The sequence below is a fragment of the Eurosta solidaginis genome, chromosome 5, assembly GCF_040869045.1.
Source record: "Eurosta solidaginis isolate ZX-2024a chromosome 5, ASM4086904v1, whole genome shotgun sequence".
In the NCBI taxonomy this organism is placed as follows: Eukaryota; Metazoa; Arthropoda; class Insecta; order Diptera; family Tephritidae; genus Eurosta; species Eurosta solidaginis.
In genome coordinates, this window is record NC_090323.1 from 114,279,890 (window position 1) to 114,301,156 (window position 21,267).

The window sequence follows — 21,267 nt, forward strand, 5'->3', positions numbered from 1 at the left end:
CCGAGGCAAGATATGTATTAGCGATATAGTATGTTGAGGTAAGCGCACTTGTAGTTCTAGAAAACGTTATATGCCAACATTTGCTACTGTTAAGTCTCAGATGATTATTAAAAGCCCACACATTAAGAGCATCCAAATCTCTCTGTAGGAGCAATGCATCAGATACAGTGGTGATACGCCTAAACAGTTTTAAATCATCAGCATAAAGTAAATAATTTGAATGTTTTAAATATAAGCCGACGTCGTTAATGAAGATAAAAAATAAGATTGGACCGAGAATACTACCTTGTGGCACCTTACTATCGAGAAAATTTATCTCATCCTTGAATTAATTAATTTTAGTTGCTTAGTTTTAAGTTAATTTGCAAACTTGTAAATCTAGTCAGTAAGGTTTCTGCCATTGACTCAATAAATATGAATATGAATATGAATACGAAATTATAAAAAAACCTTGGCATCGGCAAGTTTGCTTTCAATGTATTTAAGACTTATCTTTTTGACAATATTTGGATGCAATGTAGTCAAACAAAGAGCAGGATAATTTTGCTGCGAAAACCTTTCACTAACGCCCCAATGCTAGTCTGGTAACAACATTCTTCACCACGGTAACGAAATCATGTGGCAACTTTTACATCATTTTGGTATTCTACCCGCGAAAGTAGCCGGATAATTTTTTACCCACAAATGTAGGTGGTTATATCGAAATAACCACACAACAGCTGTTGTTTAGAAAAAGGCAAAAGTGAAAACATAAAGAATTGTAAGCGAAAATAAATAAAGATAATAGTAAACAAGTAAGGAAGGCTAAGTTCGGGTGTAACCGAACATTACATACTCAGTTGAGAGCTATGGAGACAAAATAAGGAAAATCACCATGTAGGAAAATGAACCTAGGGTAACCCTGGAATGTGGTTGTATGACATGTGTATCAAATGGAAGGTATTAAAGAGTATTTTAAGAGAGAGTAGGTCATAGTTCTATGGATGGACGCCATTTAGGGATATCGCCATAAAGGTGGACCAGGGCTGACTCTAGAATGTGTTTGTACGATATGGGTATCAAATGAAAGGTGATAATGAGTATTTTAAAAGGGAATGGGCTTTAGTTCTATAGGTGAACGCCTTTTCGAGAAATCGCCATAAAGGTGGACCAGGGGTGACTCTAGAATATGTTTGTACGATATGGGTATCAAATGAAAGCTGTTAATGAATATTTTGAAAAGCAGTGATCCTTAGTTCCATAGGTGGACGCCGTTTCGAGATATCGCCATAAAGGTGGACCAGGGGTGTCTCTAGTTGTAAGATATGGGAATCAAATGAAAGGTGTTACTGAGCATTTTAAGAGGGAGTGGGCATTAGGTCTATAGGTGCACGCCTTTTCGAAATGTCGCCATTAGGGTGGGCCAGGGGTGACTCTAGAATGTGTTTGTTTGATATGGGTATCAAATGAAATATGGTAATGAGTATTTTAAAAGGGAGTAATCCTTAGTTCTATAGGTGGACGCCTTTTCGAGATATAGCCATAAAGGTGGACCAATGGTGACTCTAGAATGTTTGTACGATATGGGTATCAAACGAAAGGTGCTACTGAGCATTTTAAGAGGAAGTGGGCATGAGGTCTATAGGTGGACGCCTTTTCGAGGTATCGTAATTAGGGTGGGCCAGGGGTGACTCTAGAATGTGTTTGTACGATATGGGTATCAAACGAAAGGTGTTACTGATCATTTTAAGATGGAGTGGGCATTAGGTCTATAGGTGGACGCCTTTTCGAGATATCGCCATTAGGGTGAGCCAGGGGTGACTCTAGAATGTTTGTACGATATGGGTATCAAACGAAAGGTGTTACTGAGCATTTTAAGAGGGAGTGGGCATTAGGTCTATAGGTGGACGCCTTTTCGAGATATCGCCATTAGGGTGGGCCAGGGGTGACTCTAGAATGTTTGTACGATATGGGTATCAAACGAAAGGTGTTACTGAGCATTTTAAGATGGAGTGGGCATTAGGTCTATAGGTGGACGCCTTTTCGAGATATCGCCATTAGGGTGAGCCAGGGGTGACTCTAGAATGTTTGTACGATATGGGTATCAAACGAAAGGTGTTACTGAGCATTTTAAGAGGGAGTGGGCATTAGGTCTATAGGTGGACGCCTTTTCGAGATATCGCCATTAGGGTGAGCCAGGGGTGACTCTAGAATGTTTGTACGATATGGGTATCAAACGAAAGGTGTTACTGAACATTTTAAGAGGGAGTGGGCATTAGGTCTATAGGTGGACGCCTTTTCGAGATATCGCCATTAGGGTGGGAAAGGGGTGACTCTAGAATGTTTTTGTACGATATGGGTATCAAATGAAAGGTGGTAATGAGTATTTTAAAAGGGAGTAATCCTTAGTTCTATAGGTGGACGCCTTTTCGAGATATCGCCATAAAGGTGGACCAAGGGTGACTCTAGAATGTTTGTACGATATGGATATCAAACGAAAGGTATTACTGAGCATTTTAAGAGGGAGTGGGCATTAGGTCTATAGGTGGACGCCTTTTCGAGATATCGCCATTAGGGTGGGCCAGGGGTGACTCTAGAATGTTTGCACGATATGGGTATCAAACGAAAGGAGTTACTGAGCATTTTAAGAGGGAGTGGGCATTAGGTCTATAGGTGGACGCCTTTTCGAGATATCGCCATTAGGGTGGGCCAGGGTGACTCTAGAATGTGTTTGTACGATATGGGTATCAAATGAAAGGTGGTAATGAGTATTTTAAAAGGGAGTAATCCTTAGTTCTATAGGTGGACGCCTTTTCGAGATATAGCCATAAAGGTGGACCAAGGGTGACTCTACAATGTTTGTACGATATGGGTATCAAACGAAAGGTATTACTGAGCATTTTAAGAGGGAGTGGGCATTAGGTCTATAGGTGGACGCCTTTTCGAGATATCGCCATAAAGGTGGACCAAAGGTGACTCTAGAAAGTTTGTACGATATGGATATCAAACGAAAGGTATTACTGAGCATTTTAAGAGGGAGTGGGCATTAGGTCTATATGTGGACGCCTTTTCGAGATATCGCCATTAGGGTGGGCCAGGGGTGACTCTAGAATGTTTGTACGATATGGGTATCAAACGAAAGGTGTTACTGAGCATTTTAAGAGTGAGTGGGCATTAGGTCTATAGGTGGACGCCTTTTCGAGATATCGCCATTAGGGTGGGCCAGGGGTAACTCTAGAATGTTTGTACGATATGGGTATCAAACGAAAGGTGTTACTGAGCATTTTAAGAGGGAGTGGACATTAGGTATATAGGTGGTCGCCTTTTCGAGATATCGCCATTAGGGTGGGCCAGGGGTGACTCTAGAATGTTTGTACGATATGGGTATCAAACGAAAGGTGTTACTGAGCATTTTAAGAGGGAGTGGGCATTAGGTCTATAGGTGGACGCCTTTTCGAGATATCGCCATTAGGGTGGGCCAGGGTGATTCTAGAATGTGTTTGTACGATATGGATATCAAACTAAAAGTATTAATGAGGGTTTTAAAAGCGAGTGGCCCTTAGATGTATATGTGAAGGCGTTCTCGCGATATCGACCAAAATGTGGACCAGGTGATCCAGAAAATCATCTGTCGGGTACTACTAATTTATTTATATATGCAATACCACTAACAGTATTCCTGCCAAGATTCCAAGGGCTGTTGATTTCGCCTTGTAGAACTTTTTCATTTTCTTCTACTTAATATGGTAAGTGTCACACCCATTTTACAAAGTTTTTTCCAAAGTTATATTTTGCGTCAATAAACCAATCCAGTTACCATGTTTCATCCCTTTTTTCGTAGTTGGTATAGAATTATGGCATTTTTTTCATTTTTCGTAATTTTCGATATCGATAAAGTGGGCGTGGTTATGGTCGGATTTCGGCCATTTTTTATACCAAGATAAAGTGAGTTCAGATAAGTACGTGGGCAAAGTTTAGTAAAGATATATCGGTTTTTGCTCAAGTTATTGTGTTAACGGCCGAGCGGAAGGACAGAAGGTGGACTGTGTATAAAAACTGGGCGTGGCTTCCACCGATTTCGCCCATTTTCACAGAGAACAGTTACCGTCACAGAATCTATGCTCCTACCAAATTTGAGAAGGATTGGTAAATTTTTGTTCGACTTATGGCATTAAAAGTATTTTAGACAAACTAAATGAAAATGGGCGGAGCCACGCCCATTTTGAAATTTTCTTTTATTTTTGGATTTTGTTGCATCATATCATTACTGGAGTTGAATTTTGACTTAATTTACTTATATACAGTAAAGATATTAACTTTTTTGTTAAAATTTGAATTTAAAAAAAAATTTTTTTAAAAAGTGGGCGTGTTCCTCATCCAATTTTGCTAATTTTTATTTAGCACATATATAGTAATAGTAGTAACGTTCCTGCCAAATTTCATCATGATATCTTCAACGACTGCCAAATTACAGCTTGCAAAACTTTTAAATTACCTTCTTGTAAAAGTGGGCGGTGCCACGCCCATTGTCCAAAATCTTACTAGTTTTCTATTCTGCGTCATAACGTCAACCCATCTACCAAGTTTCATCGCTTTAACCGCCTTTGGCAATGAATTATCGCATTTTTTCGGTTTTTCGAAATTTTCGATATCGAAAAAGTGGGCGTGGTTATAGTCCGATATCGTTCATTTTAAATAGCGATCTGAGATGAGTGCTCAAGAACCTACATACCAAATTTCATCAAGATACCTCAAAATTTACTCAAGTTATCGTGTTAACGGACGGACGGACGGACGGACGGACATGGCTCAATCAAATTTTTTTTCGATCCTGATTATTTTGATATATGGAAATCTATATCTATCTCGATTCCTTTATATATGTACAACCAACCGTTATCCAATCAAACTTAATATACTCTGTGAGCTCTGCTCAACTGAGTATAAAAAGTGTTGTCTCTTGCTATACATATTTGTTTACATTATGTACTTACACAGAATAAATTACAATATACTTATGTAGAAATTTATCATGCATAATATGCATATACACATCGTCCCGTTTACACGTTAACCTCGTATCTACAAGTGAGACATTTTCGGTACAGCGAACACGGTTGCCACACCATGTTTTCATTTGGGACCAAAATTCATCGAAAGAAAGGACCAAATTTTTGGTTTATTTTATTAGTATAAAATACAAAATTTTAGGATGTTTCCATAAAAATTTTTACAAAACATAGTGAAGACATTCCTTTAATTCAATCTGAACAAACAAATATATGTGCATGCAACCAAAAATGGTACTATATTTTGACATAGGATAAGTCTATGTCTTTCAGCAGCCAAACGTCGTGAACCTAGTTTTGGTCACAAAGTTCTTGGTTCTAGCATTATGTTGTTGATTGCAATGAAATAAAATGTATAGTGCAGTTAGGTTTTAGTAAGAAACGGTTCAAAATTTGCGTTCTGGTGTTGCCCAACCATGTATGTGGAAAACTCTGTAAATCATAAATGAAACTAGGCAATTTTGTTAGTGCTATTTTTATAGATGCTTACTTTTCCCCTTAACGTTTAAACTTCATATCAGAGCCTCGATTCAGTAAGTGTGAGTTTTGATCCCAGGCCTTCAGGGGTTCTGCTAGCACCTACGGGAATAATTTTACACAAAACATTTCTTCCGAAATCAAAGCTCTTTTGCATTTGCTTCCTTCTGTCTTCGAGTTAAAATATTTCTTGTGTCAAGATACTTAGTTTTCAATTACCTTGCGTGGCTTAATACCACAATAGTCCTTGAATTCCTTGAGCTCATTGCGCTGGGTGAGAAAGGTTTAATCGTTAATTATCAACGTGCCAAACGAGAAGTACTTAATGCATAGAATTTCTTTTTATAAGTTTTGAAAGTGTTAGGCTCACGACAGAGTGCTCGATATAATCTATGCTAGGCGAGAAGCAATTTTTATTTTCATATATTGTACATAATGTTGTATAACCGGAATATCTAGCCGTTATTAATATTATTATAATTAAAAGAGTTTTTTTTGATTAGTCGTTTATTTCATCAACAATTAACGACAATGTGTTTTGCCAACATTTTTCTTTTTAATGCTTGGCATAAATTATATCCTAGGTGAAATGTTATTGTACTGGTACATTTTATTGACTGAGCAATTTTTATGGTGAGAGTTCCATTGAAGTAAATTCAAAATTATATGGGGGCTAACGAAAGTGTGGCGAATTTTTGGGCAATATTATGAATTTTTACCTGAGTGAAAAAGAAAGAAAAGTACCAATCGTGGTTACTGCCTAAAAAGGACCAAAATTGAAGAAAATGGGCCAACGAAGCAAGACAATTTTTGGTCCAAATGGACCATAGTGGCAACCGTGAAAGCGAAGAAAACTACCTTTCAAATTTCTCCACAGACACTGGTTTTTCGGTGATGACAGCGTTACCACATGGGCCAGAATCGCGGATAAAATAACTGGTAACGATATTCGGTAACGTAATGTTCTAGGTAATATTTTACCGGTAACGCTCAGAATCGGGGCATGAATGTTATGAAGCTTATTCGGTCCGATGATTTGAACACAATTTTTCCGAACGTTAACATCGCATATCGCATGTTTGCTACCATGGCAGTGACTAATTGCAGCGCCGAAAGGTCTTTTTCTTGTTTGAAACGGATAAAAATTACCTTCGCTCCAAAATGACTGAAGATCGACTCAACAGTTTAGCACTGCTTTGTATTGAATCTGATATTCTCCTCTCTTTGAATTTTGAACATTTGATTACAGATTGTTCTTCCTAAAAAGTAAGACGCAAGTGTTTTTGAATAACCTTTTCCATATGTCTGTGTTATTAGTTTTCTGACAATCTATAAGTTTCTTGAAACTAAAAATATTTTGTGATACGCTTCACTATATAAATAAAAATAAATATTCTTTCTAAGAAAACTCGAATCAAATTTTTTCAATCCGTAAAATATATCAGTAATGAAATGTCACCACACGAAGGCAAGTACGGTTTGTTTTAGAAATTTTGGGGCGCGGCTTGATTTGTTTGCCCAGGGCGCTTCTAGAGGTAAATCCGCCCATGGATGTAGCTTAACAAGAGTCTTGATGGAATTTTCCATCAAATAGAAATTGATATTTTTATTTCAAGGCCAATGTACATATTTCACAACATGATGAAATTAGAATGTAAGCAAGTGTTGTAATCCTATAAATAAGAGTAAATTGCAAATAAAGTTTAGTTTTCGATTAACCACCAACTAACTTGTTCAAACTCGGCCTCAAGGCCTAAAATAATAAAGTATTTATTAAAAGGTTGAGCCACAGGCCACAACCTTAATTTACATGCCAGAACATTGAAATTCAGTAAGGAGTTATATGAGGTCAATCCAACAACCGCCAGTAAAATGTGGAATTGGGGAAAAGGGGCGTGGCACCTTCCCTACAAATGGGATTTTTCAGAACTATGGCTGAATCTTAGCTCCCAAAAATGATCATGTTAACAAAATCAATGATCGCATTCAAAACCAAATTCCTGTTGAAGTGACGAAATATAAATCGATCGGCATATGCAGTTACATATGAAGCTCAAATTGTGAATTATCCAGTTGAATTTCTAAACTCTCTAGAACCACCTGAAATCCCTGCGCAAATATTAACTTTGAAAATTGGCTCACCAATCGTGCTTCTTCGGAATTTTATGCCCACCAAAATTGTGCAATGGAACAAGACTATGCGTTAAGAAATTAATGCCGAATGTAATCGAAATAACAATCATCAGCGGTAAAAGCAAAGGTGAAGATGTGCTCATACCTCGGATCCCAATGATTCCTACAGATTTGCCATTAAATTCTAAGAGTACGCCTTGCTTTGCAATTACAATCAACAAAGCACAAGGACCATCGCTAACTGTTGCAGGCTTAAATTTAGAGAGTCCATGCTTTTCCCTTGGCCAGCTATATGTTGCTTGCTCTAGAGTTGGGACACCAAAAAATTTGTTTATCTTTGCACCGAACGAAAAACCATAAATATTGTGTACCCACTTGCATTACAATAAGATACAATAATAAAATGCTTTAAACGAAAATTTCATCAAATATGTGTACAAAATTCAATTTAGAGAACAATAAACAAAACAAAAAAAAAAAAAAACGCAGCATTCATTTGATCTCGAGCGTTACAACGTACGCTGGGTAAAGCTAGTATATGTATATAGTAGGATTTCTGCAGAAAAACATTACTTTTAATTTTTTACTAGATCTTTTAAATGTTTATCATGTTATGTTTTTCATAAAAAAATGAATAAAACGCTTGGAAAGTTACCTTAAACTTCTAGCTTTTGTTTTTAGCCTTAGCATATCTCCACTTACAGCTTTATTCGAGATTTAGGCATCTCAAGTGATTTAACGTTAAGTCTTACAAAATTTATCATTCAAAATTAAATCAGGAAACGCAAAAGATTTAAGGCCCCTATTATGAGCATTTTTCCATTTTCGATCTTCGCTGGCTATCGAACATCGAAAATCGAATTAAAAATTAGTATTATGACATTAATTTCTGTCGAAATTTTAGTTGTGTATCTAATTTTGAAGCGCATTGTTCAAATAAAAATTGAACATGCATATACACATGTGAACAAATATTAGTAATATAATCCGTAGATATTTTTGAGAAGTAATATTGACACGTAAACTGATATTTCCAACAAACACATGTACATACATATATTTAGCAAAAACGATCACTTCGTTCACAACACATAAAAATTACAAATGTTTACATACATATACAAATATACCTAAATCATTTTACTGTCTGACATTTATAGCCTACCTGTAAATGCTACAAAATACCCACATCACGATTATAAAAATCAAGAGGCTAGCATTAATCAAATAATAAATAAATCTCTATCATCATACATATAAACAATCACACATACACATATAATTAGTTTTAGGAACATATTTTTAAGATTTTCTTTATAAGCTATTGTAAATAACTTTACAAGTCAGAATTAAAAAATATTCTCAAACGACAACATTGCTTTTATTTACCCCTCAACATTTGGTCCATACGAGCCGCCAAATTGAGCTCCAACGAATGTGGAAATAAGCTGTATAATATAAAAAATTATACGAAATTAAAGTGATTTGTAATCAATCCAAGGAATACATCAGCTGCGAGTCGAGGCACAGCAAGCTCAACCCGGCTAAACCAATTTCCTCCAACGATTCCTTTGGAGAAAAACAAGTCAAAATAAAAAGTGAAGTGTTTTAAATAGTGATCAGTGTTTATTTTTGAATAGTGAAAAATAAATAAAAAAAAAAGCAATATGGGAATAAACAGAGGAAAAGTCCTTGAATCCCAAATGGACATAAGTGAAAAACTACTGTACAATAATGTTGCAGAAAAAAAAAAAAAAGTAACTAGGTCGAAGGCCGAGGAGGTGATAAAAGCAATAGAAAAGCTCCAAAAAGAATTGGACGCCAACAACGAGAAACTTTTGGCGGATGGCATTGGCAATGAGGATTATTTCACGCAAGATAAATACAGTGCCATAAGAATGCAAATTGACGAAGTAGTTCAAGGGTTCAAACAATCCCTTAGTGATGAAGTGTCATTTCAATCAAGAAGATTGCATACTTCTTTAGCAGATAACCGCATGCCACAAACACCAACAACAGCAGCACAAACTACAAGCATGGGTAAAAATTACCCAAAAATTGAATTTTTCATGAAGAAAATTCAAACAATGACAAACAAAATGACTGATATGCGCTTCGAGAGCACGATCGGTAATAATCAAATAAAATATTTAGAAAGTTTATATATCGACATCAAAAATGCGTACAAAAATGATTTTTCAAAATACTACAATGCTGAAATAGAAGATGCCTATGCCAAGGTAGTTGCAGAATATTTTGAAAATCTGGGGCATTTGGAAAGATGTCTAGTGAAAGAAGAGCCAAAAATAAATTATCGCCCTAATTTGGAATTAGAAAAATTAAAAATTCCAATATTTTATGGCGAGATAAAAGAATGGGCCAATTTCTATAATGTGTTCCAGGATATGGTCCATAAAAATGAGCAATTATCAAGCTCAGAAAAAATGCTACGCCTTCGCCTTTGTTTGAAGGGTGAAGCTGCAAGGTGAATACAACACCTGCAAATATCAACCGAAAATTATGAAGCAGCGTGGAGTTTGCTTGAACAAAGATACGATAATAAACGTATTTTATTTACAACACAGTGGGATAGGATAATGGATCAGCCGCCCATAAATAGTGACAATGCTAAGGCAATTGCTCGATACTACAAATGAGTGCCTTAACGCAATACAGGCACTAGGAATACAAATTGAAAGCGCAGATCCATTTATTGCTCGAGTTATAGTTCGCAAATTGGACAAAGATGGACTCAAATTATATGAACAAACGGTTAAAAAGACAAGAGAGGTGCAGACATTATCTGATATTAGAGATTTTCTGGATCAACACTTCCAGACATTGAAAGCTGTAGCCGAAAAAGAGCAAGGTTACAAAATCCGAAAGCAGCAAATATTTAAAGCAAATCACACGTCAACCAACGCGAGGAAACCATTTAGGCAGTGTACTTACTGCAAAATACCAAATCATATCATAACCGAATGCAGAAGTTTCAAGAGCATATCAACGGATGAAAGGCATAAATATGCCAAAGACAATAAAATCTGCTACAGATGTCTGCTTCACAAATTAGGAGAAACTTGTGCTAGTAATATGAAGTGTAAAATATGCAACTTCAGCAGTCATCATGAGCTCCTTCATTTCGATAACGTTCAAAAGAAGGCAGCAATGTCCACAAAAGCAGGTCTAACAACGGTAATTCTGGCCACAGCCCAAGTGAGAGCAAAAGCTGCGAATGGTGAGCACATATTATTAAGGGCTCTTATTGATCAAGGGTCACAAATAACATGAATTTCCGAAGAGGCAGCACAGATATTAGGTGTACCAAAGAAAAAAGTGATGACAAAGCTTCATGGTCTAGGAGATGTTGTGGTTGGTGAATCGAAGTTTAAAATTAAAGTGCAAATTACACCACGTTTTCTGAGCCAGCACGTCGAAGAAGTGGATGCCATAGTTTTATCAACCCTTACAACTGCGCAACCTGATCAATCCTTCAGGTTCAACTTTAAAAAATGGGAAAACTACACTCTTGCTGACCCATTATTTAACAAAGCTGATAGAATTGACATGGTGATTGGTGGAGATATATTTGGCAGAATAATAGAAAAAGGCATAAAAAAACGCAATGGAGTTCTTGCACAAGCTACGAAGTTTGGCTGGATTTTGTCTGGAATAATTAAGCAAAAGAAACCAAGCAAAGTCACATCGGCAGTAACCAACCTTGAGAGATTTTGGGAGCTAGAGGAAGAAGAGGATGAAGAAGCTAAAGTGGAAGACGAAATGTGTTTGAAAAAGTTTGAGGAAACCACTACACAAGATGCAGATGGGCGATTCATTGTGGAAATTCCATTTAAAGATGACATGGAGCTGGGTGACTCTCGTAAACAGGCAGTTGCTCGGTTGCTATCCATGGAAGCTAAATTCAAAAAGAGTGAAAAGCTTTGCAATGATTACAAGGAGTTCATTCACGAATACCAAAACCATGGGCACATGATAAAAGCAAACGAGAAGGTAAGTGGGAAGTATTATTTGCCACACCATGCTGTTATACGCGAGGATAAATTAACTACAAAACTTCGTGTTGTTTTCGATGCGTCAGCCAAAACTTCAAATGGAAAATGCCTAAACGATATCATGTTAACAGGACCGAAACTTCAAAGGGATGTGTTTGATATCATCCTCAAGTGGAGACTATGGAAAGTGGTAATCACAGCAGATGTTGAAAAAATGTTCCGGCAAATAAAAATTTCGGAGGAAGATCAAGTGTATCATCGAATTTTGTGGTGGAAACATCCTTCAAATAATATAGAGGAATACGAGTTGACAACAGTGACATATGGTACCGCTTCAGCACCATATTTAGCAGTGCGTACATTATTTGAAATTGCCAACAAATGCTCAAGTGAAAACAATTGGCTACAAAAAATCATTTATATATATTTATATGGATGATCTAATGACTGGTGGAGATACGGTTAATCAATGTATTATGATCCAGAAAGAAATCAGCAAGCATCTTCAGTTATTTGGTTTTCATTTGAGGAAATGGCTATCGAATTGCGACAGTATTACCAAAAATATCACCACTATGGGAGAAAATGAAATAATTCAAATAAAAGAAAATGAAGCAGTGAAAACACTTGGGCTATACTGGGATCCAAAGAATGATGAGTTCCAGTTTAAAATTAATTTGGGAATGCCGAAGAAAATAACAAAAAGAAGTATTTTATCACAAATCGCCCAAATATTTGATCCGTTGGGCTGGTTATCGCCAATCACTGTGGTTGCAAAACTATATATGCAAAAACTTTGGATTGAAAAGGCTGGATGGGACGAACAGCTTTCTGATGACCTACAAAACGAATGGAAACTTTTCATTGACACTGTTAGCATATTGGAAGAAGTGCGAATTCCACGCTGGATTGAAACTAGCATGGAATGTGAAGTAGAAATTCACGGATTCGGCGATGCTTCCGAAAAGGCGTACGCTGCAGTAATTTATGCAAAAGTTGGCGATTCCGTAAAGCTTTTAACTGCCAAAACGAAAGTTAATCCACTTAAAAATCGGAAAACTTTACCAAAACTGGAACTCTGTGCTGCTCATTTATTGGCAAAATTGTTGAATAAAGTGTGCGCGATCATTGCAAAGGATCATAAAGCTTATGCATGGAGTGATTCAACAATAACCCTGGGCTGGATTGCAAATCCGAAGAACAAAGATAAATTTATCAGAAATCGGGTAGAAGACATTCAAAAACTTATACCACAAGTAACCTGGGGACACGTGAACACGAAAGACAATCCAGCAGATGTGGCGTCAAGAGGTATTCCATCTCCAAAATTATTAAATATGGATATTTGGTGGAACGGACCCAAGTGGCTATCCTCAACAGAAGATCAAGAGTCAACAACGATAAATGCATGCAACAAAGTAACGGTTTTATTGACGTCCAGAGACCAAGATTCTTTTATGGACAATTTAATAAACAAATATTCAAGTTGGCTAAAATTACAAAGAGTGGTAACATACATTTTACGCTTCCGTAAAAAGAAAGAAACGCGCAAATTTTCACATTTATCGGCAGAGGAGCTTCAGACAGCTACATTAACGGTCATCCGACAAACACAGAAGAACTTTTATAAAGAAGAATTAAGTAAACTTCTTGATGGAAAAGCAGTCAAGAGTTCAAGCAAATTAGCAAGCCTCAACCCCTTCTTGGATAAAAATTGCATAATAAGGGTTGGAGGCAGGCTTACAAATTCAGAGCTACCTTATAATGAAAAGCACCCAATAGTCGTACCAAAATCAAACTTGGCCGGATTAATTATTAAAGATGCTCATCATGCGACAATACATGGTAGAAATTGGTTAACAGAAGCAGTCGTCAGGCGACAATACTGGATAATCGGATTAAAAAATGCAGTGAAACATTGCATACGTATCTGTTGTAAATGCATACGATTCAAGCAAGCTGCTGCAACGCAGCTCATGGGTGATCTTCCATTAGCCAGAGTGTCGATATCCAGTCCCTTTACATATACTGGAGTAGACTATGCCGGACCTTTTCAAATGAGGTGTTCTAAAGGGCGAGGACAAAAATCGTTCAAAGGATATGTCGCAGTATTTGTCTGCCTTTCAACCAAAGCTATACATTTGGAAGCCGTCAGTGACTTGTCAACAGAAGCATTTTTGGCAGCACTAAGAAGATTTTTTGGCAGACGAGGAAAATCTCTACACATTTACTCCGACAATGGAACTAATTTCGTGGGTGCAAGCATATGGCTCGACAAAGACTTTAAAAAAGCAGTAAAACAAAATTGTGAAGTAGCACCAATCTTAGCCAATGAGCAAATTACTTGGCATCTTATTCCCCCGGCAGGACCACATTTTGGTGGAATATGGGAGGCTGGTGTAAAAGGAATGAAATATCATTTGAAACGAGCAATCGGAGACACAAAACTAACATTTGAGGAGATGTCTACTGTTCTAGCACAGATCGAGTCATCATTAAATTCACGCCAACTATATGCCATTAATAATGAAAACGGAATGGATGCTTTGACAGGCCATTTTCTAATCGGGAGACCATTGGTATCGATACCATCTTCAGAAGATGACAATATATCATCTTTGAATAAATGAAAGCTGATACAAAAAATTCAGCGAGATTTTTGGAAACGTTGGAAGGATGAATATCTACACACCCTTCAACAGAGAAATAAGTGGAAAACACCAGCAGACGATATGAAAATAGTCATAGTAAAGGATGAGAATACCCAACCAGCTAAATGGCCTCTTGGTAGAATAATAGAGTGCCATCCAGGACTTGATGGTAGAGTTCGAGTCGCCACATTGAAGCTACAGAATAGTACGCTGAAACGACCGATTCAGAAGTTATGTCCGCTAGTTATATCACCAGACACTAATCAAGAAGAGCGAGCGGATGAATCACTAGCACAGGTACTAACTACATTTAAATCAAGTAAACTGGCAAAGCACAGACCAAGTACAAACATATGTGCACTTCTACTTATGGTTCTGTTTTGTATTACACCAGTAAATGGATTCAAAGCAGTCAGCAGTCAAACAGGAAGCAATGGAGTAGTTGCTCAACTTCCAGATAACACAGCTATCTATTTGGATTCACTGGGAAAGATGGACGTCATAACTTCAAATTGGAATTTGGTAATCTATTATGATCTCCATTCATATTTTGAACAAATGAATATGATGCCAGGCTGTCTACATCGAATAAAAAATCACTGCAATCTGTTGTCAGATTTCGAGGAAGCATGCACGGTTATATCGCTGTCACTAGGAAGGCGGTATGAAGCGATAAAAAGTAGTCACGATTTAATCGCGTCCAATAAAAGACAACGAAGGTCTCCCTTTGAATGGATTGGCTCTATTTATAATATGCTATTTGGTCTAATGGATGCCGACAGCGAAGAGCAAATAGAATCCAACTTCAGATTACTACTGAATAACCAGCATAACATCAAAGAGAGACAAAAGGCTCAATTTTCAATAATAAATTCCACGGCAAACATAATAAATAAAAATGTAAATGAGGTCAATATGCAATTTACAAAAATAGCCAGTCAAATCAACAGGTTTCAGTCAGAATTAATAAAAAACATTAACAAAGATAAAATGGCCTTCCAATTTCAAATGTTAGTAACCCAAGTCACCATTTTATTGAGCGAATGTGAGACTATTCAAAAGTCTATAATTGAATTATTGATAGACTTGAACCATGGACGAATTAATCCAACTCTTATCACTCCAACACAGTTGAACAAGGAATTGGTACTGATTAAAGAAAAACTTCCATCAAAACTTCAAAAACCTGTACAGCAAGATAACAACCAACTACGCGATGTATACAATCTTATGAGAGCAAATGGACTCATAATCGACAGCAAGCTGGTAATTAAAGCAGAAATACCACTTATGCACAGCGAATCGTCAGAAATATACAAACTGATAGCGATCCCATTTGAGTACAAAGGAAATATCATAAAGATAAAACAAAAAAATAATTTCTTAGTATACAACTTCGGGCTGCACTTGTATTTTTTGATTTCTCAAGCAGAACTGAATAAGTGTACTAGAGGTTTAAATAGCCATCTCATATGCAAAGGAAAAACACCGTGGAAATCTGCTTTGGATCAAACCTATGAACTGTCACCACTTTTAAAAGGCAGCCAAGCAGACTGCCAGTATGAGGAAACAAAGAAAACTCCATTATGGGCAGAACTATACCAAGACAATAAGTGGATTTACAAAGTATTTAAAAATTCTACGTTACATTTAGACTGCGGTAATAGCAAAACCGAAATAATGGAAATTCCAGCCCAAGGAATTATTTCCATCAAATCCGGTTGCACTGCCAGGCACGAAGGTATAACCATATTAGGTTTACAAATATTTAAAATGCAGAGCACAATCAATACAGAACAGGATCCAATAGTCACAGCCATACACGACATTTCTGAGGACAACATAACTCCACTACAAATCAACAATATAAGCAGTAACAAGGAGTTAGACAAACTCAAAAGGGATATTGAAAAATTGGCCAAAAACGAACTAAAGATAAGCAACCTAAACTTAAGAAATCATAGCGGACATTTGTCTCTAATACTAATAATTTTACTTATAAAAGATAAAAGATAAAATCACTATAAATCTTTCACGTCCACAAACATAAAAATATAAAAAAACATGTACACACACAGTAAAATAGCAAAATACATACAGTCCACACACATCCATTTCAATAAAAACATACCTAGGCCTAAACGATAATTTTCCCCTCGGCAATATGTTCAAATAAAAATTGAACATACATATACACATGTGAACAAATATTAGTAATATAATCCGTAGATATTTTTGAGAAGTAATATTGACACGTAAACTGATATTTCCAACAAGCACATGTACATTAGGCCTGGCGCAGCTTATATGAGATTTTTTTTTTGGAATTTTGAGTACGGGGATTGGTCAAATATGCGATTCGATGTAATAATTCATGTGGTAAATTTTTAACTCGATCAGAGTGTGCCAACCTATGCCATAATGAGGTCAAAGGTCAAAATATAGAAAAACACTTGGTTTTTTTTTACTGATATCTGTTTATTTATTATATATAGAATGTAATGACCTCATTTTTCCTCAATATTTTGCACAGTAATTTTTTCTATATGTCCAATAATGATAAGAAAATTTATAAATATTAGAAAAGAGTAAATTAGTAAAAATTCCATTGAACTAAGGCGGGCCACTGACTACACAAATTATCTGCACAAGACTGTTGTTGGAATTGAGTGGAATTGCGTTCACTGAGTTCACAACAACAAATTACTCGAATTTGCGCAGATAATTTAGTCAGTGGCCCGCCTAACGGTAAATTCATACATTACGGTTCACATACGCCAATGTTGATAATTAGACAGACTGATACCTGCAAATAGAGCTTTTAATATTTTGTCATTGCGAAATTGACTGTGGTTAAGAAAGGGTCTTTATTAAAATAATTAAAAATAGTAAAAGTTATACTGCAATATCGTGATGGCTGTAAATAATTTTGTTACACTTAGATCTGCTGACACAAACGTATATTTGATAGGAAAATGTGAAAAAAATATACTTGGAAGCAAGTTACCGTCAAAACTACAAGTGCTGAAATGTTTTTTTTACTATGTGCGGTGTGAAAAGAAAACAATTAAGGAAAGTGCTAAATTGGCTTCGAAGGAAATATTGCCTTTTTGGGAAACAGCACGTGTTCCAACGTTAAACAAAAAAAACATGTGACGATAAATTGGTGAAATTATATGATGAGTGGAGAACAGTACAGAAATTTTTTACATCTTCGTTTCCTAGTTCTCGTAAAAAGGAAAATGATTTCAATGATAATTTGAACAATTTATTCGATATTGCACATGCTGATGCTTTAGAAATGATTGCTATTCCTGAGGACCGAGACTTTTTAATTAAACAAAGAGAGCCAGGTCGTGTTGGGAGCATGATTTCTATAGATCAATGTCTCGCAAATAAAGAAAAACGGAAGGCGCAAAGGTTAGAAGAAGAAAATCGACGCAGAGCAAAGTATCAAAGATTGGAAAGCACTCAAGGTATTTAGTTAATTCTGCTGAAACAAATAACATGTAAGTTTCTCTTTCAACTAATTTTTTTTAGAGTTGAGTGTAGACTATGATGTACGTGATGAAAGTGAATGTGAGTCTGAAAAATCTGTAGAGCAGTTGATGATCGTATCAAACACCAACGAGCTGAAAAAAAACGTGGTAAAAAAAGCTTCATAGATGATAGAATGCTTGCTTGCATGGATGCTGGCAATATGTCAACCCCACTCGCAATTCATTTTATTATTGCAACAGCTAAAGCTTTGGGTCACAATATTGAAGATCTGGTTATTAATTGTACAAGTTTGAGAAAACAGCGCAAGGAATATCGTCGGCGTCATGGTACAGAAATTATTGAGAATTTCAAGGTATAAAATTTATTTTGGATTTGTTATGAATACTTCTCAGAGCGAAAATGTTTCAGATCCCTGATACATTTGTGTTACACTGGGACGGTAAACTACTTCCTGCAATGACTGGAAAGGAAAAAGTAGAACGCCTAGCTATTGTTTTAACGGCAGATAATATAGAAAAATTAATTTCCATTCCAATTATTGAATGTGGAACTGGTGAAGCAATCGCCCAGTCCATATATAATTACTTAGAAAAAATGAATATGATAAATTCGGTGGAAATGGTATGCTTTGACACGACAGCTACAAACACTGGTAAACGTAACGGTGCTGGAATGTTGCTGGAACAAAAATTGAAACGTAGCTTGTTGTGGTTGCCATGCAGGCATCATATTGCAGAAATCAAACTACGAGCTGTATTTGAAATATATTTTGGAAAATCTTGTGGTCCGGAAGTTGCCATATTTGAACGTTTTTCGCGGGAATGGAACACTTTCAATTTAAAAGATCTTTCAATTGGAATCATGGATGAAGAAGTGCGACGTGCTATAAATGCAGAGGAATGTGAAGCCAATAAAGAATTTTGCATCAAAAATATAGCAAAAGACCACATTCGCCATGATTACAAAGAGCTATTGCAACTCATGTTTATTTTCTTAGGTGGCAGCATCCCGAACTTTTCCTTTCGTGCACCTGGCGCGACGTCACATGCCAGGTTTATGTCAAAAGCGATATATGCCTTAAAAATGTTTGCTTTGCAAAAACAATTTAAAATGTCTTCCAGCCATTTGAATGGATTCCGCAATGTGTGTATTTTCCTGGTGCGTCTTTATATTCCGTATTGGTTTCGAACTACTAATGCAGTCGAAGCACCAAATTTGGATTTGCAGCTGGTAAAAAACATTGCCGGTTATTACGACCCAAAAATATCTCTAGCCTTATTAGATAAAATGAAAAACCACTTATGGTATCTGTCCGAGGAAGCCGTTGGTCTCGCCTTTTTCGATTCTAATGTGGACTTAAATGTGAAAAGAAAGATGGTTGAAGCACTAGCATTAGAAAAAGAGTTTGAAAGCAATGACGACAATGGCGTTTATCTGCATAAAAATGTAAATGCCAGCATTGAAGAAATGAAAGCATTCATAAGTAAAGATTTAAGTTGTTTTGTAACGCAAAGAACTAGAAATATCTTTTCACGATTGGAAATAGACGTAAAATTTTTCAACTTAGATCCCTCAAAGTGGTGCGAAAATGCAGAATATTTAAAAGGTGTTCAAATCCTCAAAAACGTCACTGCTGTTAATGATTCTGCTGAGAGGAAAGTAAAACTAATAACAGATTTTAACCGGTCTTTAACTCATAGCGAAGAAGATAAACAATACTTGCTTCATATTGTCGAGAACTACAGGCAAAAGTTCCCTTCATATACTAAAACTTCGCTTTTGTAATATTCTTGAGACATATATTAATGATTGAAATGCAAATTGTGGAAAAATTGCGTCATTTTATTTTTTCTTTAATAAATAAACAGATAACAGTAAAAAAAACCAAGTGTTTTTCTATATTTTGACCTTTGACCTCATTATGGCACAGGTTGGCACACTCTGATTGAGTTAAAAATTTACCACATGAATTATTACATCGAATCGCATATTTGACCAATCCCCGTACTCAAAATTCCAAAAAAAAAAATAACGCCAGGTCTAATGTACATACATATATTTAGCAAAAACGATCACTTCGTTAACATAAAAATTACAAATGTTTACATACATATACAAATATACCTAAATCATTTTACTGTCTGACATTTATAGCCAAACACAAGATACGTTTCTTATCTTAGTTTTAAAATGTTTGCCTACTTGTAAATGCTACAAAATGCCCACATCACGATTACAAAAATCAAGAGGCTAGCATTAATCAAATAATAAATAAATCTCTATCTCATACATATAAACAATCACACATACACATATAATTAGTTTTAGGAACATATTTTTAAGATTTTTCTTATAAGCTGTTGTAAATAACTTTACAAGTCAGAATTAAAAAATATTCTCAAATGACAACATTGCTTTTATTTACCCCTCAACACGCATAGAAATTTGTTATCGACGCTGTATCGAATTAGAAGAAAATTGTTTGAAATGTAAGTTTTTTGTGTTTATCTTCTACTTTTTTGCTACCTAATAGTAATTTCAAACTATTTGTGTTTATGGTATATAGTGTAGGATGCTTTATTTTTATTAAAATTAATATCCACACAAATTTATTTAAAAGAAAATGTTATATTTTCATGACGCAAAATTGAATAATAAAGAGAATTTTTGAAAATAGTAAAATCAATATTGAAAATTAAAATATTGTAAAACATATTAAAATTACAAAGTTCAAAGTAGCATAATAACAAAGTTAAATAAAAATAATTTAGTCAATATAATTTAAGAACCCTACATATAAGTCCAAGGTCGTGAATACAAAACAACTGCTTGGAAGATTGATTTCATAAATTGGACAAAATCCGTTTATAGAAACTTGCAGAAAGGATCAGGTGGAAAAAAATTCCGAGTGCATTCTCATATCCGATCCTCTGTAGTGCCATAGTAATTCACTGCATTAAATTGTAGCTAGCAACTCCCCCTCTGGAAAATCAGTTTTATTTATTGCGAAAGATTAAAATAACAACTAAGTGAGTAAGTGCGAGTTTTCACATATTTGGGTGCGTGCAGAACTTTTATATAGATCCGTAAATGGATCTATAAATGGCGACCGTGGGCCGAAGCCCTGCAAAATTGGAGAGTGGCGAGTAGGCAAGCCTCCCAACAGGCGTGGAAACTGGAGGTCAGTTCCTAAAATGAACATTTAACAAAAATTTAAAAATATTTATATATAAATTTTCTACAAAATTTATAAAATTAAAAAAAAATATTACAAAAAAAGTTTAAAATCAAAAAATTACAAAAAAAGTACAGAACATTAAAAACCATTACAAAAAATATAAAAATTTGGAAAAAATTTTAAAAACACTAAAAATCTGCAAAAAAAAATACAAAAAGTTTAAAAATTCCTACAAAAAGATTAAAATAAAAAAAAGTCAAAAACAT

The 21,267-nt window shown here is 35.7% G+C and overlaps 2 protein-coding genes across 2 annotated transcripts in view; both read left to right on the forward strand.

Moving 5' to 3' along the window:
- LOC137254259 (leucine-rich repeat-containing protein 15-like) overlaps window positions 1-21,267 on the forward strand; it is a 1,016,997-nt gene that overhangs the window by 172,692 nt on the left and 823,038 nt on the right. The window lies entirely within an intron of this gene.
- On the forward strand, window positions 17,077-20,332 carry LOC137251654 (uncharacterized). The gene is made up of 2 exons (XM_067786365.1): window positions 17,077-18,175; window positions 18,232-20,332. Exons 1-2 carry the CDS (start codon window positions 17,996-17,998, stop codon window positions 19,606-19,608), a joined length of 1,557 nt encoding a protein of 518 aa, XP_067642466.1. The 5' UTR covers window positions 17,077-17,995; the 3' UTR covers window positions 19,609-20,332.

What these genes read in the sequence shown, in the direction of transcription:
- LOC137251654 (XM_067786365.1), top strand. Translation starts at nt 17,996, where the DNA reads ATGCTTGCTTGCATGGATGCTGGCAATATGTCAACCCCACTCGCAATT. An exon ending in AAATTATTGAGAATTTCAAG is followed by an intron (nt 18,176 to 18,231) that starts GTATAAAATTTA and finishes AAAATGTTTCAG; the next exon opens with ATCCCTGATACATTTGTGTT.